Source organism: Myripristis murdjan, chromosome 21 (assembly GCF_902150065.1).
Source record: "Myripristis murdjan chromosome 21, fMyrMur1.1, whole genome shotgun sequence".
NCBI classification, from domain to species: Eukaryota; Metazoa; Chordata; class Actinopteri; order Holocentriformes; family Holocentridae; genus Myripristis; species Myripristis murdjan.
This window is the reverse complement of record NC_044000.1, coordinates 7,879,478-7,897,889: the sequence shown is the minus strand read 5'-3', so window position 1 is coordinate 7,897,889 and position 18,412 is coordinate 7,879,478. Positions and strand designations below refer to the sequence as shown.

At 42.7% G+C, this 18,412-nt stretch overlaps 1 protein-coding gene across 5 annotated transcripts in view; it reads left to right on the top strand.

Moving 5' to 3' along the window:
• The window catches only part of man1a2 (mannosidase, alpha, class 1A, member 2), a 184,953-nt gene that overhangs the window by 111,819 nt on the left and 54,722 nt on the right, over positions 1-18,412 (top strand). For all 5 annotated transcript variants that reach the window (XM_030080339.1, XM_030080338.1, XM_030080337.1 and 2 more), the window contains one exon: positions 5,894-5,974. In XM_030080339.1, the coding sequence (XP_029936199.1) occupies positions 5,894-5,974 (81 nt within the window). The remainder of the gene's footprint in view (positions 1-5,893; positions 5,975-18,412) is intronic.

Below are 18,412 nucleotides of genomic sequence, written 5' to 3'. Positions count from 1 at the left end.
CAGCCACCTCATTGTTCCCTCCTCCAGCTCGTTGAGTTCATCTTCTGCAACGCTACATGATGAAGAGCTTATTTGCTAATCTTGTGAACAGTGGCATTTTCCTTGCATTTGTTTTCTTCTTCAGATTCATAATCCAAACCAAAAGTTATATTTGGACACATGCCCTTTGTTGGCAACTTGTTTTTTTTTTTTTTTCTTTTCTTTTCTTTTCTCCAGTTAGCTGTTGTGAGTTTTTAGCTATCTTAACAGAAGCAGAATGACCTGTAGGTGATATGATCAGCTGTTCACCAAGTGTCTCTCCTCCAAAAGAATAACAGACCTTTTTTTACATCATAGTTGATCCATTCATACAGAAAAAAACTTAAAACACATGATTACGCACACCATACACTAAAAGGAAGATAAAAATATATGCTGTAACTGTGATGTGAACCTCACTTCTCACAGACACACTACGTTCCAGCTCTGCAGTCAGGTGTCAGAAATTTGATAGGAAAAATGTTGAATTTGGATCTGATAACTGCATGGTTGAATCAAAAGAGATCCCTAACCTAAAGAATGTGTCATTTGAGCTGTCTTAAATGACAAAAACAGTTTGTTAATAACACATCTTTGTAACATAAAAATCTGATAATTGAATGGATAGTCTTATCAAAAATGACTTAAAAATGTCAGGAACATTACAAGTACCTAAAATGGTGTGGAAATTTAACAAAATATCTCTTTGTCCTAAGAATGAACATACATGATAGGAAAGTGCCCACAAATGCGTAAGAGCTGAGAAGAGAGTGTGAGTTTTTTTTTTTTTTTAAACTTCACTAGAGGAACATCAATTGAATAAGTAGACAAGGAAGACGTCACAAAATGAGATGTGATTCATTGGGGAGAGGAAGAATGTCTCCGAGGAAGAATGTCTCTGTTGCGAACTTTCAGCTCGCAGCGGATAATCAGAAAAGACAGAAAAGGGAATAACTCCACTGCCCTAGTTATTTAGTTAGTTTTATAACAAAATAATTCAATAAAATCAAAAAATTTCTCAGCCACAGAGAGCGCCACACCTCCATTCTTGGGCTGCTGTTCGTCTCATTGCACAACCTGGCTGTCCGTTTATCTGTCTGTGGACACAGCAGGCATTTTTCAATCACTGTTGTTTTATAGCGCTGCTGTTCATGGGGTCTGGGCTCCCAAACTGCAGTTGTAAATGACCAACAAGCAGGGCTGACTGACAGACACACAGACAGGGAGATGGTAGATTGATGCTACCAACCAAAGCTGACCTTCAGCTTTACGAGAGCTCCCCCTCCATTCATCACTCAGTCCATCGCAGTGCCCACTCATCACTAGAAATCCTCCTTATTTTGGGCCTGCTTCCTGTTGGTGGATGTTTTGCTTGCCTGGTTTCCAGACCCCATGACTTCCACTGTAATTCAGTGGGTTTTGGCTGTGTCTTTATCAGCGATGATTTACCAAAGTCAGTGCTTGTCAGACCCATGGGACAAGACCATTGGTTAGTGTTAAACCAATCATTGTAGGTTAACAGATTTCAGACCAGACGTCTTGACTTTCCTTTGCAATTAGGCTACAGTAGTTGGATGTTTCAGCATGTCTCATCGTGAATGTTTGGTGTAAACTCACTTGTAATTCACTGAAGCTCTAACAATCACATTAGACATTTGATTTTTGGTGTGTATGTCAAATTCACTGTTCGTGCTTACACATTCAAGAATGAATTATCCGATCCATATATTCAGATTAAAAGCAAGAAGAGGGACATCTATCTGTACATCCATCATTGTTTAGGACTTGTAACACATATTATGCATCGCCACAAGAAAATCTTCTTGATGTTTTTGTGCAGCCTAGTTGATGGGTTGATGTATTGAACGCCCTCTTCGGATTCACACATTGAGCTTCCTCCCTGCTCTTCCTCTCCTCCCCTTCTCACTTTCTCCCCCTCCTCTCACTCTCTCCATTCCCTCAAGTGCATTTACTGTAAATTGAGGTCACACACAGCCTGGCCCGGTGAAGTCCTCATCTGTATGTTTTCAGGCTTAGTATGAAAATACCAGAGCAAGGTAACAGCGTTTTGCAAATAATCTACATTGTTTGAATGTTTTGATCGGCTTGTTCAAGATGGGTTGGGTTTTTTCTGCATTGAGACAAGTTAGATAGTGTCAAGTTGTCAGTCGTAGAGAATTTGCTTTAAATTGCTTTACTGTTTTTGTCTAAAGTATCTGGCATTTTAGTGTGTTGTCCTATGTGGCAACACTCTCCCTTCTGGTACTCCAGGAAGGTTAAATATGTGATAAAATCTACTGAAATTGTGCTTCTGTTTGACTCCTGGGAAACAGAGGTCTTTACTTCCTCATGAAAAGAAGACCAAAAAAATAATGTTTACAGTTCATAAGCTAGGCTCTTGTGGTTTCTGGAAAAGCTGCAAGGCTTAAGCAATGCAGTTATTGCTCTGAGAGGTACATTAGAGTGGGGGAAAAAGATTTTGTTTTAAGATTTAGCCCCAATTAAGCTGTGCTTTGCAAACAAAGGAAATTGGGGTGAGCACCAGCAGACTTTGTGGCCTCCCTCTTAGCACCCCAAGCTAGAAAATAACAGCTAGGATGGCAACTTTGGGCTTAATTAGTGGAAAGAATATGCATAAGCCTTACATTGTTTATCCACACATCGTTGACTTGTGGTTAAATGCTTGGCTGGAGTTGAAAGTTTGCTTTTGTGTCTTAGTTGCTCTTTAGTTGGCTCTCAATACAAGACCTGTCTGTTACTTTGTGGAGTGTTGTGTGGTGACATTTTGTGTTTCCCCTGCTAAGAGGGTCATAATTAGGCCCTCGCCCTCCAACGGAGAGAGGGCCTATTGTTTCTGTACTGTTTTTTGTTCTCCTTCTCCTTCTTATTATTATTACGTCAAAATAAACCTTGATTTGACCCCCTAAACATGCTCAAAAACTCACCAAATTTGGCACGCCCCCCAGGTCTGGCGAAAAATTCGATAAAATGGAAAAACGCACCCCCTAAGTCAAAAAATGGGCTCTCTAGCGCCACCTAGGCACACTAAATCGGCCGCTGTGGCCCACAGGAAAGTGATAGAAAGACCAAACCAGCGCCGAAACGTAGGTCTCATCAAGGCCGAGATTTCATGCACTCGCCCCCCCCCACCTCAAAACAACAGGAAGTCCGCAATTTGCCTTTCAAAGTAAAAGTCGGGCCCCGAAATTGCGTGTTGAACAAAATTTATCTCCTCCGAGGCGGTAAATCATGGCGGCTTGATACGCTAATACATGAAAGAGGATACCGTGCTGAACAAAAGTTCTGAAGGAATTATTATTAATTTGAACTGTTTGGGATTTATAAGCCCTCGAAGTCGGCAACGCCGACTTGGAGGGCGTCGTTTTTTCCATGGAGTTTGGCAAGAAGAGGCGCACACTTGGCGCTAATGAGGCCCCTGGCGTCTAAAGTAAACGTCGCACGGCTTCGAAAATTATGCCACACGAAAGAGGACGAAAATTCCTACAAAAATATGAAATTAATTTTTAAATTGGAACAAGTTTGTGGCCGCTGTCAAGACTTTTCCAACATTTTGGACCCTGGCGTCCTCTCCTCTGCACTCTGCCCGGTCATGTGACTCACTCTAGGCAACGGACAGTTCCGCAATACACACCCATTATAAACCGTCAGCGGGAGCAGAGAAAACAGTCAAACTAAAACTGCCATAACTCAAAAACGGTAAAAGATAGCAAAATCATGTAAATACAAGATTTATAGAGCCGAGTCTTGTGCCTCGTTTAAACTTTGAATAAAGTCTGTAACTCAAACGATGTCCGAGCAGCGTTATCTCAAACATGGGTGGGTTTGATTGATTTTTCCATTGGATTGCATGGGGATTTCTCTGTGAGCCTTCATTTCGGTCTGATCATGACACAGCTGCCAGTACTCATGTATTAGCGCAGTACTCATGTCACTCACACAGTAGGACATCCTAGGCCTTTCAAAATAAAAGCCCAAAACTCTTTCCACCTGAAAGCACCGAAAAATACCCTTACAAAAGGGAAAAATGGATGAAATGTCTGCACTTCAAACATCGTGGCGGACCGGCACCGGTGCGAGGGCCGACCAACGCTGCTTGCAGCTTTAATTAAGATTTTTATTACTTTAGCACAAAATGACCATTACCTACTAATGATGCAGAATATTATCGACGTGTCATAGGCTAACCCTAACCCATATTTTACATAACCTTAATTGAAGTATTTTTTGTTTTGCCCAGTGAATGTGTACATTTTGAAAAGCATTGCATTTTGTGTCTGCATCTTGATGTTGATGCAATTAGGTGGATAAACAAAGATGTGCATATATCAGTATCAGATATCAGCAAAAAAATCCAGTATTGTACCCTGTTACCTACCAATGGGGGGGGGTGAGCGGAGTGTTCATCAATAGTTGTGTTGGTTACTTGGCTCGATTTCTGGTTTCCAGACTCACTTTCTGGCCCATTCTCTGTTTGAGAACAGAAACTCACTTCTCCTTGTTATTTCAAGGCTCTAGGGCTGCAACTAATGAATATTTTCTTTATTAATCTGCAACTTGTTTTTTTCCTCTGATTAATAATTTCATCTATAAAACATCAAAACTAATATGACAAAAACCCAAGTTCCAAGAGCCCAAAAATGATGTCCTCAAAGAACAGCAGAAGTATGCAGAAGTCATATTTTTTAATGTTATGAAAATAAGATTAGCATTTGAGAAGTTTTAACCAGCAAATGTTTGGTATTTTTCCTGGATAGATGACAATAAAATAATTAATCATTATAATTATAATTATAATTTCTGTTTCAGCAACAAAAGGCTAAAAAGCCTTTTCTCATGCCAAAATAAGCAAAAAGCAGGAAGGGCTGAGGTGATTTGTTGATTAGCCAATTGACAGAAGATTTATAGATTATAATTTTGGTAATAGGTTAGTAATTTTAGTCATTTATCGGGTAAAAATGCCAAACATTTATTAGGTACGGCTTCACAAATGCTAAAAATTATTTGCTTCTCTCCTTTTATGCTGTTTTAAATGGAAAACTTTTGGTTTTGTTGGCTTCTGTTCAGTCTAAGGAAGCAATTTGAAGATACTACTATGGTGTAAGGGAACTTGTAATAGGCATTTATCATTGTTTTTAACATTTCATCATCAAAAAGATTAATAATCCACCGACTAATTGACAGTGAAAATAATGGTTTGTTGCAGCCCTAAAACCAATGCAGTACTACAGTATATTGTCTACCCTTGACATTTCCATTGGCTCTCTGTTGGAATTAGCTAGCTTACTCTTGTGCATTGTGAAAGTGTGATGTTATAGTTTGTGTCAGTTACAGGCCACTGTAACTCCAGGGACCGGGAGGGGTGCTGGGGCTGCACCAGAGACTTGTGTAGGAGGAGAAGTGAGCTGTCTGAAGACTAAATGATGCACTGCAAAGGGGTGTGATTTAGTTGTGATTTGCCTGCGGTAGAGCCTATGTTTTGAAGAAGGTGGAGGAGGTGGAGGTGTGTGCTCTCTCAGCCTCACTATTTTAGCTTTTGAAGCCAGTTAACTTGCATATTCGATGCAGAAACTGGGAAAAAGATGAAATGGGGAAAAAAAGAAGTGGTGCAGGTGAGTCAGACATCCCTGAGGGACTTATAAAAACACCTCATTCCATAAGAAAAAAAGAAAAAATCACGAAGACTGACAGTGACACAAATGAGATCAGAACTTAACATGGAGGAGTGTGCTACAGATCCAACAGAATGCATAAATAACAAGAGAAATAAATTGAGAGAGAGAGAGTGTTTGTGTGTGTGTGTGCGTGTGTGTTTTCCTTTTCTGATAAATCTCTCTCTGCTTTGCTCTGTTCCCAGAATGCCGAGGTGTCCGTCTTCGAGGTCAACATTCGTTTTATAGGAGGACTGCTGGCCGCCTACTACCTCTCTGGACAGGAGGTAACTACTCACCTCTGTGTGTGTGTGTGTGTGTGTGTGTGTGTGTGTGTGCTAGTGCTGTTTGCAGCTGACAGGTACTCAATGAAGCACCTCGGTTGTTTCTGCTGAAGAGGAGAGAGAAGCGAGAGGGAGAATGAGAAATGGGGGTCAGATTAAGGAGGCAAAGTGAATGATGGAAGAATAACCAGGGAGTGGGAGAGAAGAGGGATGTGTGTGCGTGTGTGTGTGGGGATGGTGGGGTGGTGGCAGGGGGTCATGGCATAAGACTAAGAAAGATACGCACTCATTTTTTATTACCTAAACAGAAGGTCTGGGAATCAGTAGGGTGTGATTTCGTAACAACAGGAGGAGGGGAGGGATGGAGAAAGAGGGAGAAGGGTAATGGTGGGTCTATGGGGCCGATCCAGGGAAATGAGACTCCTTTTCAGGTAGCCATGCTAATGAGGTATACCCCACCACCACCACCTCTCCAAACTGTAATCTGCCCTCCAGCTACAATGAAAGTAGCCACAAATCCTCTATTTCATTCCAATCGTCGTCCTCCTCTTTCTTTTCCCTCCCTCCTCTCCCTTCTTCATCTGTCACTCCATCCTTCCATCTTGCTCCGAGAGCCTCTCCTCTGTCCCCTCCTCCCCTCTTTTTAGCTCACGACTGTCTATTATCCTTTCCTCTTCCTCTTTTTTCTTCCTCTCATATCTATTCTCTCCTCCCATCTCATCGTCTCTGTGCTCCCATTAGAGCCAGCAGGCAGCTGGGTCATGGTTATGGAGCTGGTGGAGTTGGGCTCCAGCCATGCATAGCTCTCCCTCTCTCTGTCTCACTCTCACTGTCGTTCTCCCTCTCTCATTCTCCCTTTCTTTCTCTCTCTGTCTCCTTGTTTTCCTCCCTTTTTCCTTACCATTGTTTGTCCATCCGCCCCACTCCAGCTTTCATGCCTGGCTAAGCAGTACTCCCTCTGTAATGGGAGCAGATACGCACGCTATGCAGCGACCACATCCACTATGAGACTCGTTTTCACTTATTATCTTTTTATTTGGTCTTTGCTAGCAGTGCCCAGCATACTCCTGAGGAAGGGTGCTCTTTGTGGTCAGGCCTCTTTTTTTTTTTTTTTCTTCAGCTTGCAATCTTACTGATACAGGAATTTAAGCTAATTCTGCTGTAACACACTGGAAGTCACTTGCATAAGACAGGCAGCTAAATGTCCCAAACATAAGCTGTTAACAGCCTGATGAAATGAATATATTTGGACATGAACAGCCCTCACTCACGTCAGTTCTTCCAGTTGAGCATTATTTCATCCCAGAAAAGTAATGTATTGAAAAAATTGGGGAAAAAATGATAAAAATGTCTTCAGCAACTGTAGTGCAAACCTTCTTATACTGACTTGAAGCAGATATGAGGGATGTGAGGCTTAGAGTGACAACTTGCATATGCTGATCAATACTGATAGATGCTTTAGCCTACCTTTTTCTAGAGTGTGTGTGTGTGTGTGTGTGTGTCGACATTCAGGGCCCCGTGTATTCGTCTCAGTCAACCTGTTTGCATGAAGTTTGCCAACTTTAGAGACGTTTGAAACAGTTGGAAGGAAACTTAGCTAATTTATCAGTTTTGGTCTCGTTCACATTATCAGTATACAGGATATGTTACTATCTCTTGTGCTGTAATCCAAGTTGAGCCTTGATGTAATGTGTAGTTCAGCGGTTTATGGAATGCTGGACTACCATACAAATCAGTGCCATTGAAAACACCTCTGATGTGAATGCAGGGCTGTCACAATATATAAATGGCAGCCATCAGCAGATGAAACAAGTGGTGGCGCTTTGGGTTAAAAAAAAATCGCTTTACCTCTCTTTCTCTGACATGTCACGGATGTACGTGGTATTTAAAGCTCTGCTGTGAGCTGGAAACTGCATTGAGCCTCCATGTTGTTCATGCGAAGGAGGGCAGACATTGATGTAACGAGGCTGGTCTGGACAGCAGAGAAGCTTCCACCTCTTGGTGATGTTTCCAGCAAGTTACAAGGACCTGAACAAAATGGCACCCATAGGTGGAAATTGCAAAGATTTTAAATTCATGCAATCCAACCAAAGATAGGTGGTCATTCATTCTTGTCTGGTAAAAGATAAGAGAAGAGTGCAAAATAAGTAAACTTGCACTCTGCAAGATGACCATTGCTGTTTTTGTGGCATGATGCCCTCAAATCCTTTCAGGACACTTTCCAAGGCGTTATCGTCGGGTTATTGCTTGCTCGCTTCCAGTGTGGAACAGGTGTGACAGGCTCAACAGTGTTCCAGCATCCCAGAATCATCCCCCTTTTATCAGTCTTATCAAACCCAAGTCTACTACACTGCTGTTATTTGCACCTCTAAGCTTGTCTCCTGAAACTTGGTCTTCCATTTGCCGTGACTGGAACAGCTGTGAGGTTTGTCTCTCATGGATGTCATCAGGAGAATCATGTTTACTCTCTGCCAGCTTGTTGTTTACAAATCGAGATTGTCAACAATAATGGTAATTTTTAGAAGTTGAGTTAGAATCTGAGAGGGGAGAGCAATTAAGATATTTTTCTTTCCTTGAAATCAGCTCCGTCGCATCCCTCGCATCCTTCCAAGAAACCAGCCAATCAGAGTCAAGAGACGCGGCAGAGACATATTTTATTTGTCATGCCTTTTCACCCTCTAGTTGCGAAGGTTGTTTTACGCATTACACAGAAAAATACAGTCATGGACAGGGTTTCCCCCAGGATTTTTTGAAACTGTGGTGCTGAGGGGGACGACCCCCCCCCCCCCCCCCCCCCCCCCAAACATAATGTCCCCACCGGGGGGGGGGGGGGGGGGGGGGGGGGGGGGTCAAGCCAACAGGACCAAATGTGTTAGCATGTAACAGAAACACAGAGTTTGGTTCGGACCAATACACACTTTATTTACATTGCTACATATTGCAAGACTATTATTGGCAGTGTGCAGCCTGGCTGAGAGCACTTCATCTTTCTTTTTTTTTTTTTTTTAAAGAGCTCTAAGGCTCTATTGTAGTTCAACTCAGCCAGAGGTGGCCCCCCTGCAGCCTGTTCCTCAGGTCTGTCTTCACCTACACATAAATACAATTTAAAGTGAGTGGAACTTGGTAAATTGAGAAAAACCAAACCTGGTTGGGGCTTGGGGTTTACTTGGTGCTGACTGGATTTACTCACGGCGCGATGTGCTGTCAACAGAAAGCAAACAGCCGGGCGCTAGGCGTCCCCTAGCAACACGGCCGACACTACCAAGCTAACGCTAACGTGCTAGCTAACGTTAGGTAACGCTAACAACACACTTTTTAGCTGGCATTTTTAGGGGCGCTAACGTTAGCTTTAGCGGACGTTAACTACGCTAACAACAGGCTTTTTTAACAACACGCATTTTGATGCCCCGGTCATGGTCGCTCAGCCGCCCGGTGACTTTACAGGAACGTCCTCTCACTCGGCCCTCTAAGTGGAGACACGGCAGGTGAGAGGGCCGAGCCAGAGGACGTTCCTGTAGCAGCTCCTGCCCCCCAGATACTACCAGGAACACTGCAGAAGCCCCAGCCACAAGCCATCCACAACCCGAAAAAGCGCGCAGCAGTAGGACAAAGCAGGCGGGTGATAACTCCGGTGCGTTTTCAAAATAAAATTAATTGCGGCGTAGTGTAACATGTCGTGATATTTAATGTATCATTTAAAACTCTGATCATAGTAAGTATATGTGCGCAAATATATGCTATGTGTGTATGTAGGGTCGTTTTCACAGGTCATTCATACAATATACTTTAAATTGTGTTAACACCCGGAAAAAAAAAAAAAAAAAAAACATCATTCCCAAGCCGTGGCGGCTTTTATTTAGCCGTGGCGGTGCGCCACGATCAATTACATGTAGCGGAAACCCTGCATGGAAATTTGGTCTGTGGTTACAGAAAAGTAATGGAAAAGTCCTTGATTTGAATTGAGAGTGTAGAACCAGTCTGTCTCTCTGCAGCTCTGTCCTGTCCTGTCCTGTCCTGTCCTGTCGGAAGTCTCCTTGAGGAAGACAGTGAATGTTCTCCCTGACATCACAGCGGATAAGGGCATCCGCTAAAACATCTTGCACGTACTTTGATGTTGATTTAATCATTATTCTCTACCCCACCCCCTTCACCTGGCACTCCTCTTTTCCTCCATTTCTCCATTCCACTTCTTCTGCCACTGTAAAGCTTGATTATTCAGCAGAGTTTGCTTCATTATAGAAGAAGCAGAGGATAATAGGAAAGGAGAGAGTTGCAGCATAGGGGGCCTGAGATGAGAGATGGGGATGGAGGAAAAGGAGGTGAGGGTGGAAGAGCGAACACATCAGCACAGCCGAAGGGAGGGAGGGAGGGAGGGCATTTGGAGGTGACGGTTGCCGATAAAGAGAAGAGAAGAAGTTGGACAATGAGGATGATGAATGGCTGTGAAAATCTGCACAGGGAAAGTGAGTTGTACCAGGCAGCTCCCAGGTGGAAACGTGTGTAGCTGCCCAAATACGAAGCAGAGCAACAAAGCATGCTCAATCAACCCTCCCTGGGTGAATCAAGGTTTTAAGAATTAAGGGCAGTGAACATGGAGGCGAGATCACACAGAAGGATAAGGGTGATGGAGCGAGGAAAGAGAGGAGGGGGAGGAGGAAGACGAGTGGAGCTTGAGGAGAATGCTTTCAGAGCGTTTATCAGCATTCATCCCAGTTGGATATTAGCATGCCGTTGGGGATGAAGCTGTGCTTGTGGGTGGGAGGGGGGAGAGAGGGCGAGATGAGGGCAACTAACAAGAGTCCTCGAGAGTGGGTTAGGGATGGGGAGAAAATAGGGGAGGGCAGCGATAGAGAGATGGAAAGAAGGTGGGGGAGGGGGGTGTTGAAATAAGACACTCGCACCAAGGGAGACAGAAAGAGTGAGAAACGTTGGGAAAGGGGCATGAGAGAGACGGCGATAGCGATCACACAGAGAGAGAAGTAGAGGAGAAATGAAATAGGGGAAAGCAGCGGAAGAGGGAGAGGAACATAGAGACAGTGAGAGTGACGGAGCTCAGAGTGAGGTGGAGAGGTGGAGTTCAGCATCGGCCCTTCCCAGGAGGAGGAGGAGGAGGTGTAAGCCTGGGAGAGTCCACACAGAGCAACAGTGATGGATTGTGTTTACTCCTGTCTGTCCCCTGGCTTTAGTCTTTTATTCTCTTTCCTCCTCTGAACTCCTTTCTATTCCCATTCTCTCCTCTTTTCACACTTTATCTCCTTTCTTCACCACCTGTGGGTGTTCATATTAGCTGATGATCTCCTTTTTCACTCACTTATGTCTCTGTGTTCTTGCTTCCTGCTGTTGTCTCTCACAGTCACAGATTGTGGAAGGGACTCCGGATTGGGCTCCGTCTGTCCGTCTGTCCCTCGTGTGTGATTTTTGAGCCTCTACTGGCCTGTTGGATTTTGACACTGGTTACGGCATTTTGAATATAAACCCAATTGGCTGGCAATTGCTGGGTCAAATTTGATGAACCTTTGGGGAACAGTGGATGATGAGGATGGATGTTTTTATATTGACATCGAACATCTGCTAAATGAAGCTCATTGGCCCACCACAGCATCACCAACAGGGCAACAGTCCCCAGGCTTCAAGCACAAATGTCTCAGACACTGATCATCACACATGAAGAAAAAAGTCATGGTCACTGTTGATTTGTTTCCTCTTCCCTCTGACCTGCTCATGTTCTCCCCTCTGCTTCTCCTTCCTGTTCTCTTATCTGTACAAGGTTTCTCCATTTGTTTTCTCCTCTTTTCTCTTTCCTTCTCTGCTCTCCTCGTTCCTCTTCTCTCCTTTCCCTCTTGTCCTTTTTATGTATTCTCTTGTGTCTTTGCCTCATTCATCACCTTCCCGCCTTCCTGTTCTGTCCATTTTCCCGTCTCCTCGGTCCTGTTCTCTGCTTTCTGCTCTCCTGTTTTCGTCTCTCCATATATTTACTCCATTTTTGATTTTTCCTTACTTTCTTCTCCTCACCACCCCTCTTTTGTACCTATTCCTCTCTCTTCTTTTCCCTGGTATGTCTCCTTGTGGTTTCTCCTTTCTCTTCTCATTGTTTTTCCTCTTCTCCTTGTTCTCCTCTGTTGTTCTCATTCTCCTCTTTTCGTTCCTCTCCTCTTCTAATCCCCTCTTTTCTCGATCTTTCACTTGTGTGTCGTCCTCTCAGGTTTTCTCTCCTCCCCTGCACCATCTTGTCTCTTTTGCTCTCCTCTACAAACGTGCTGTTTTCTTTCTCTCTTTTCTCATTGCAGCTGTGCAGTCTCTGCCCTTATACCCTTTCCCCCTTTTTCTCTTTGAATCTCTAACACTGTCACTAGCTTTCTCCTGCACCACCCCTTTAATCCAGCATCTCCCCCTCTCATCTCACTGCCATAGCCTCCTGCTCTGCCCTCTCCTTTCTTCTCCTGAACTCTATCACAGCTTGTCTCCATCCCTCCTCTCCACTTGTTCATCGCATCTCCTCTGGTCTCTTGAGCCCTGTTGCTCATCTGCCTCATACCCACACCCTGTATGAAAAAGAGAGACATTATCTTGAATTCATGAACATTAGTTGTTTGAAATATTGCTGAATTATGAATGGAGTCCCGCGGTTGCAGTCGTAAGTCTCTTTTGCTAAGGGTGTTAATAAGTAAATGGCTGAAATGTAAATTAGACCTCCAGAATAGGTTTGGACTGCGCTAGGGTAGAGAATATCCACAAATGTGACTTTTTCAGTTTTAGTTGTAATATAGTTGTGTGCTTCTATTTTTTGGTTTAGGTTGTCCTTTTTGAGTACACATTTTTCCAGCATCGCAGTTGGCTGTCAGTTGACCAATCAGAGCCCCTATTTTCACTGCTTAACTCTGTGCTTTGGGTGGCGGAAAACACAGATGACTGACCTTACTTTCAAGGGGTCCTGGTTTGAACACAGTGTATTTCGTTGTCTTTACATCTGTCTTGTTAACTTAACTTCAGCAACTATGTGGAGCAGGTTGGCTAATTTTTGCTTCGATTCAATCTGGAACCACTGCAGACTCTCCACCGGGAGAGTAATCAAAGACTGGGCCTAAAACGATTCCCCGTGGTCACAACTTGCTAGTATTGACAGTATTGACTTGAGTTTTTTTCTGCTACAAGTTTCAGTGCAAGTATATTGCAGCAGTAGTTAATGTCATTACTGAATTTTTTTTATTTACACCAATCAGTTGGGGTGGAACTAAAAATCGATAATGCAGTTTACCATGATACTGCCTCTTGTGATACATGATCAATACACTTGTGTAAAGTATCCAGAGTTTTCAGCTTAATGTGCACATTTGAGTTGCTGAAAAACACTGAAAAGTTTTGCTGATTCCTGTTTACTGAAAAATTATTATACCTTTTCCAGTTTTTTTTTTCCTTCTTCAGTTCCGGATATTGTGATGTATCATAGTTGATGATTTTACAAAATACCACATATCACAGTATTGCCTGTAATTTGATACTGTCGTTATCATAGGTGAAGTATCAACAAAAATACAAAATGCAACAAAAATATAAACACAGCATGTAAAGTTTTAGTTCCATGTTTCATGAGACAAAATTACACTCCTCACCACTTTTCCATATAGGTTTATTCCAATTTATTCACATCTGTTCACCTTCTTCCACCACAAACTCCTTTCAAACTAATAAGTTTCTTAACAGTAACAAAGTAAACCTGTAGAATTATTTCATGTTGTATTTATATATATATATTTTACATATATAAATCAAAACATCATCAGTATAGTGTCACACTAATATCAGCTATCTTGCTGCCACAACTTTTATTTACTTCACAGCTCTGTGTGTATCTTCCTAGTTTTAATAGGCTTGAAACAGCTGTGGAGAGGCAAAAGTGTAGCTATCACCAAACTAGTTTTTGCTAGTTTACTTTGTTGTTCCCTGTAACAGCTGCCCTGTAACATCCAGGGCAAGAAAATATTTTTTTTGACCACAATTGACGGTTGTGGATATCAGTTCAGTTCATTTTTATTGTCATTTCCATCATACACCTTTGCATAGACAGAAACTAGATGTCTTTTTTCTTTCTTTTTTTTCATCCACCACTCTCTTGCCATCGCCTTCATAACCGACAGGGAAACCAAAGTGGCTCCAAAGGTCAGACCTGTTGGTTAATGGAGGGTCTTCTATCTCTGCTGTAGTAAGGGTATTATACTATCCATATTGCAGCGAACTAGCTTAACTTAGTGTGCTTCTCAACGTGCCTCAATGGACCTGCACTGGAGTGTTTTTCACTGGGGAAGGGAGGGGCAGACAGCACGTTGCCTGTTATGTCATGTTGCCTGTCTTGTTGGACACAGTGGCACCATTTTTTAATAGATTCATGAGTGGCACAGAGAACTTTAAAGTGGCCTTTATCGAACAGTTCAATATGAATAAGTGTATTGTTACACCCCTGTTTATTTGTTGAACAAATGTGAAGTAAAAGCCAAGCAGATTATGTAGATTTCAGTAGAATGCCTAGCTGCTCTATTAAGAAATTTGTAGATTTGTAACAGTGGAGCCAGAAACTAGTACCCGTCTGGCATTGCTTCTGCAGACTATTTTCATGAATGTCGCAGCCAAATTATTGAGTGGTAACACAAATACTTCTCTGCCACTCAACCAGCTCATTAATAGACCAGTTCTTGTATCTTCCAAAAGACTAGAAAGAGGAGAAAACCTGATTGTTCCAAATGTTTTGTCTCGGGGAGGGAACAGAAGTGGGGCAGTATTTCAGCAAGAAAGGACTAAAATTGGGGCTCTGTATGCTGTGGCAGCATCCCGTTAGTTTAAGTTCAGTTTAAGTTCTGTTGTGGTTACTCCGTCGAAGGCAAATATTGCATCATAGAGTTATTTTGGGATTGTGCTTAAACATGAATTTCCCTAGCAATTCCTCTGTGGGATAAAGAAACTCAGGAGTTTAAAAATGTCCACATCTGTATGCATGTTAGCTGCTGCTGGTCATGCCTTGTGTATTTGAAATATCTTTTTCCTCTGCTTTTACTGCTTTTCTATCACTTTTTGTTCTTCCCATCATTCAATTATTATTCTTTATCCATACTCCTTTATTTATCTCATGGCCCATTTCCCACATCTTTCAGACACTGTCTTTATCTTATTTTGCCATTCATTCTTAAATCGCTTCCTCATGAGGCCAAAGTGCAAAGTAGTTCAGCAAGCATGCACTGTAAAGTGAAATTTGCACAATTGCTGCATCCCCACAGGGAGACACAGACACAAACACACATGTATGGATTTGTTACAGTGAGGTCAGAGAATGACATTGAGAGTCTGAACTGACCTTCAGTGAGCTGTCCTGAGAGAAGGTCTGTGCCGACAGCTGGTCAGTGTTCTGCTGAAGTGAAAGAGTTAGAGTGAAGCTTTTCTTCATCTGGCTGATGTATAAAACACATAATGTATGTAAAAGTAAACACTGCCACTGGTAGTCTGAAAAAGTTTCAGGTTTTTTTATTTTTCCTTCAAAGGAGGGAGACTTAGACATGGGGGAGGATGGAATGATTTGATCGAGGAACAGCAGAGAGAGGGGAGAAGGTTAGGGGAGCAAGCAGAGGCCTGTAATATAGGATAATGAGATGAACGCATGAGAGAAAAAGCAGCAGACTCTGCAGGCATAAATGCTACAGTATAACCACCCTGCAGACAGAGGGAGGGAGGGAGATAAAGAGACAGAGGACAGAAATGGAACAGCAAATTATGGAGCGCTAGGGAGACAGAGAGCAAAATAATTGTGTGGATGGAAGCTGAAATGGAGGGGAAGGGAAGAAATGAGAGCTGAGGAGAGGGAGAAAAGAAAGGAGGGAGAGAACAAGAGAGGGAAAGAGTTCAGGGATTGAAGGAGGAGGAGACAACCAGGAGGAAAGAGTGAAATAAGGAGGAGGAAGGATGGAGGTAGAACAGGGTGGAAAAAGAGGTCGGATAAAAGAAGGGGAGGTAGAGGACAAGCGAGACTGAGACGGAAGGAGAGAGAGGGGAGGGAGATGAGGAAACAAGCACCAGAAAGTATTAATGGGCAGAAGAGACATAGAGCGAGGTGTGTTGTGATACACGGCAAGGAAGTAACATGTTTGTTTGCATCCCACTTGTATTGTCGCTGCCTTCAAAATGTCATGAAGAATTGTGGTTTGAAAAATACCTGCCCTCCCCAGACATCTTTTCTTTTTCTGTCTCTTTCCCTCGCTCATATTCCTGTCAGTCTCTCCACTTCATTTTGCTTTCCTGTTTCTCTACATTCCCCTCCCGCTCTACATTTCATCTCTCATTTCCCCAGTTTGTACCTGCCCCCTCTCTCTCTTTCTGTGCTGTGATATAGAGCTTAGTTGTCTGTCGTCCAGAGATTGGTGACTGCAGTACATCCACGGGCTTGCTGTCTCATCTCGCTGGGGAGCGTTTGACTCCCTCTCATTTTTGTCAAACACTGAACCCGTCAAACAAATGCTGAGCATTGTACTCTCTCTGACTGACTGTCATTGTACTTCCGCCCAGTAGAAAGGCAGAGAGACAGACACGGAATGGGGGGAAAGGGAAATAGACAGATTGGCTGGCGTCGTTAACTATGAAAGAGCTGGCCTAGTTAACGTGATGCTGCAATACTTGTGTCCAGACAGAACACAGAAAAAAATTAAGCTAATGGAAAGAGGTAAACCAGCAAAATGGACATCAGCTTCACTCTGGACAATATAAATTGAGCTGAAGATGGGTTATGGAATACCAAGCGTGGGCCCTGTGCCGTTGGTGTCTCGCCGGCTTCAGGGGAATGCAAGTAGTGGGAGATGGGAATTTGTATATTTTGGCCTGAGGATGATGCTCAAGGAAATGGCATCAGGTCACCGTGGTTGACAGGGTTCATCCTCTGGGGAAGCATGAATGTGCTTTCCAAAATTACATGGCAATTCACTCAAGCTGTTCTGAGGTAGCAAGTTTGACATTTTGGTCTAAAGTTACAACCAAAAAATAATGTCACAAAAATGAACACAGGTCATCCTGCAAGGATGGTGGCAATCTGTTAATTGTATTTCATGATATCTTGTGTAAAAGCTGGCATTATGGCCTGGACTTGGTGCCAGATTTCATGGTAATCAGATCAAATCAAATATCAAAAGTGATTGGGTCATCAACATCAAGAGTAATCTTCTTTTGGGGAGCATGAATGCACCATCATGGCAATCCACTAGATTTAGTGGTATTTCATGTGCAAATTTTAAAAATTAGTAAAAATAGTGATTGTGACAATAAAATCGATAGTTAATTCCCTGGGGAGCATCAGTACACTCAGCAAATTACTTGGCAATCCATCCATTACATTTAGAGATATGTGCAAGTTTAGCCTGAGAGGAAGAGTCATTGCATCACCACAATCAAGAGCACTCTTCCTTTGGGAAATTATCAATAACATGGCAATTCACAGATTGCATTTTGTGATATCTTTTGTGATAATTTGACCATGTGCCCTGAGGGTGGCGCTAGATGAAAGGTCATCATGAGCTTAGCTCAGTTTTAGTTGATGAGCTTGGACTACTAGCCTTGACTGCCTTCTGTTGTCATGTCATCAAATCTACTTGCTTGTTGTAATGACAGTCTTTAAGTGATCAAACTCCTGCCTGACCATCATCTTACACCAGCTACAATTCACAGTTTTGACATGTGGCTGCTCTGGAGAGGCTCTGACAAAGCGTGAACTGGTGGGAGTTGGTGCTTGTTGTGGGCCCAAACCCCAGCACCTCACTGACACAGGACAGTCTCCTGCTACCCCTGACTAATATTACCCGTAGCTTTTTGGTGCAGTGTGATGTGTGAACTACTGAGCAGGCAATTTCAATCAAAAAGGAATCTCTTATTTGCTTTATTAATTAGTTTGTGAATACTGGTATAATACAGTTTGGTTTCTGATCAGTGGAGTTGGCTGTTCCTTGCCAGTTATTACATACAGTATGTTAGGTTTTTATGTTAAGCATGAAAAGTAAATTTATAGCATATAGATAGAGCATGCAAAATGATTGTAGCCGAGTATATGCAGTGTGAGAATATGAAAAAATCTGTGAATTTGAAAGGCATTGTTAAATTGGAAGAATGTGACATTTTGAAAAAGACATTTAGGCTGTCCCAGTTGCTTCTACCAACACTATTCTAGCCGTCTCCACCCCCTCCTGAGGGTTTCCTTTTCCAGTTTGCAGATATTGCTGTGACATGCTTTGTAACTAGCCGGTATGCCAGCAGCGTACACACACACACACCAAAGGGAAGAGGAAAACATATAGAATTGCAAATAATAGGAAAATCATTTTAATAAAGCTTTATTACTTCCAGTCTGGAAATAAATAAGAATTCAGATGACATAACAAATCTATATCAAAACCACAATAACCAGAAAATTATTGAACA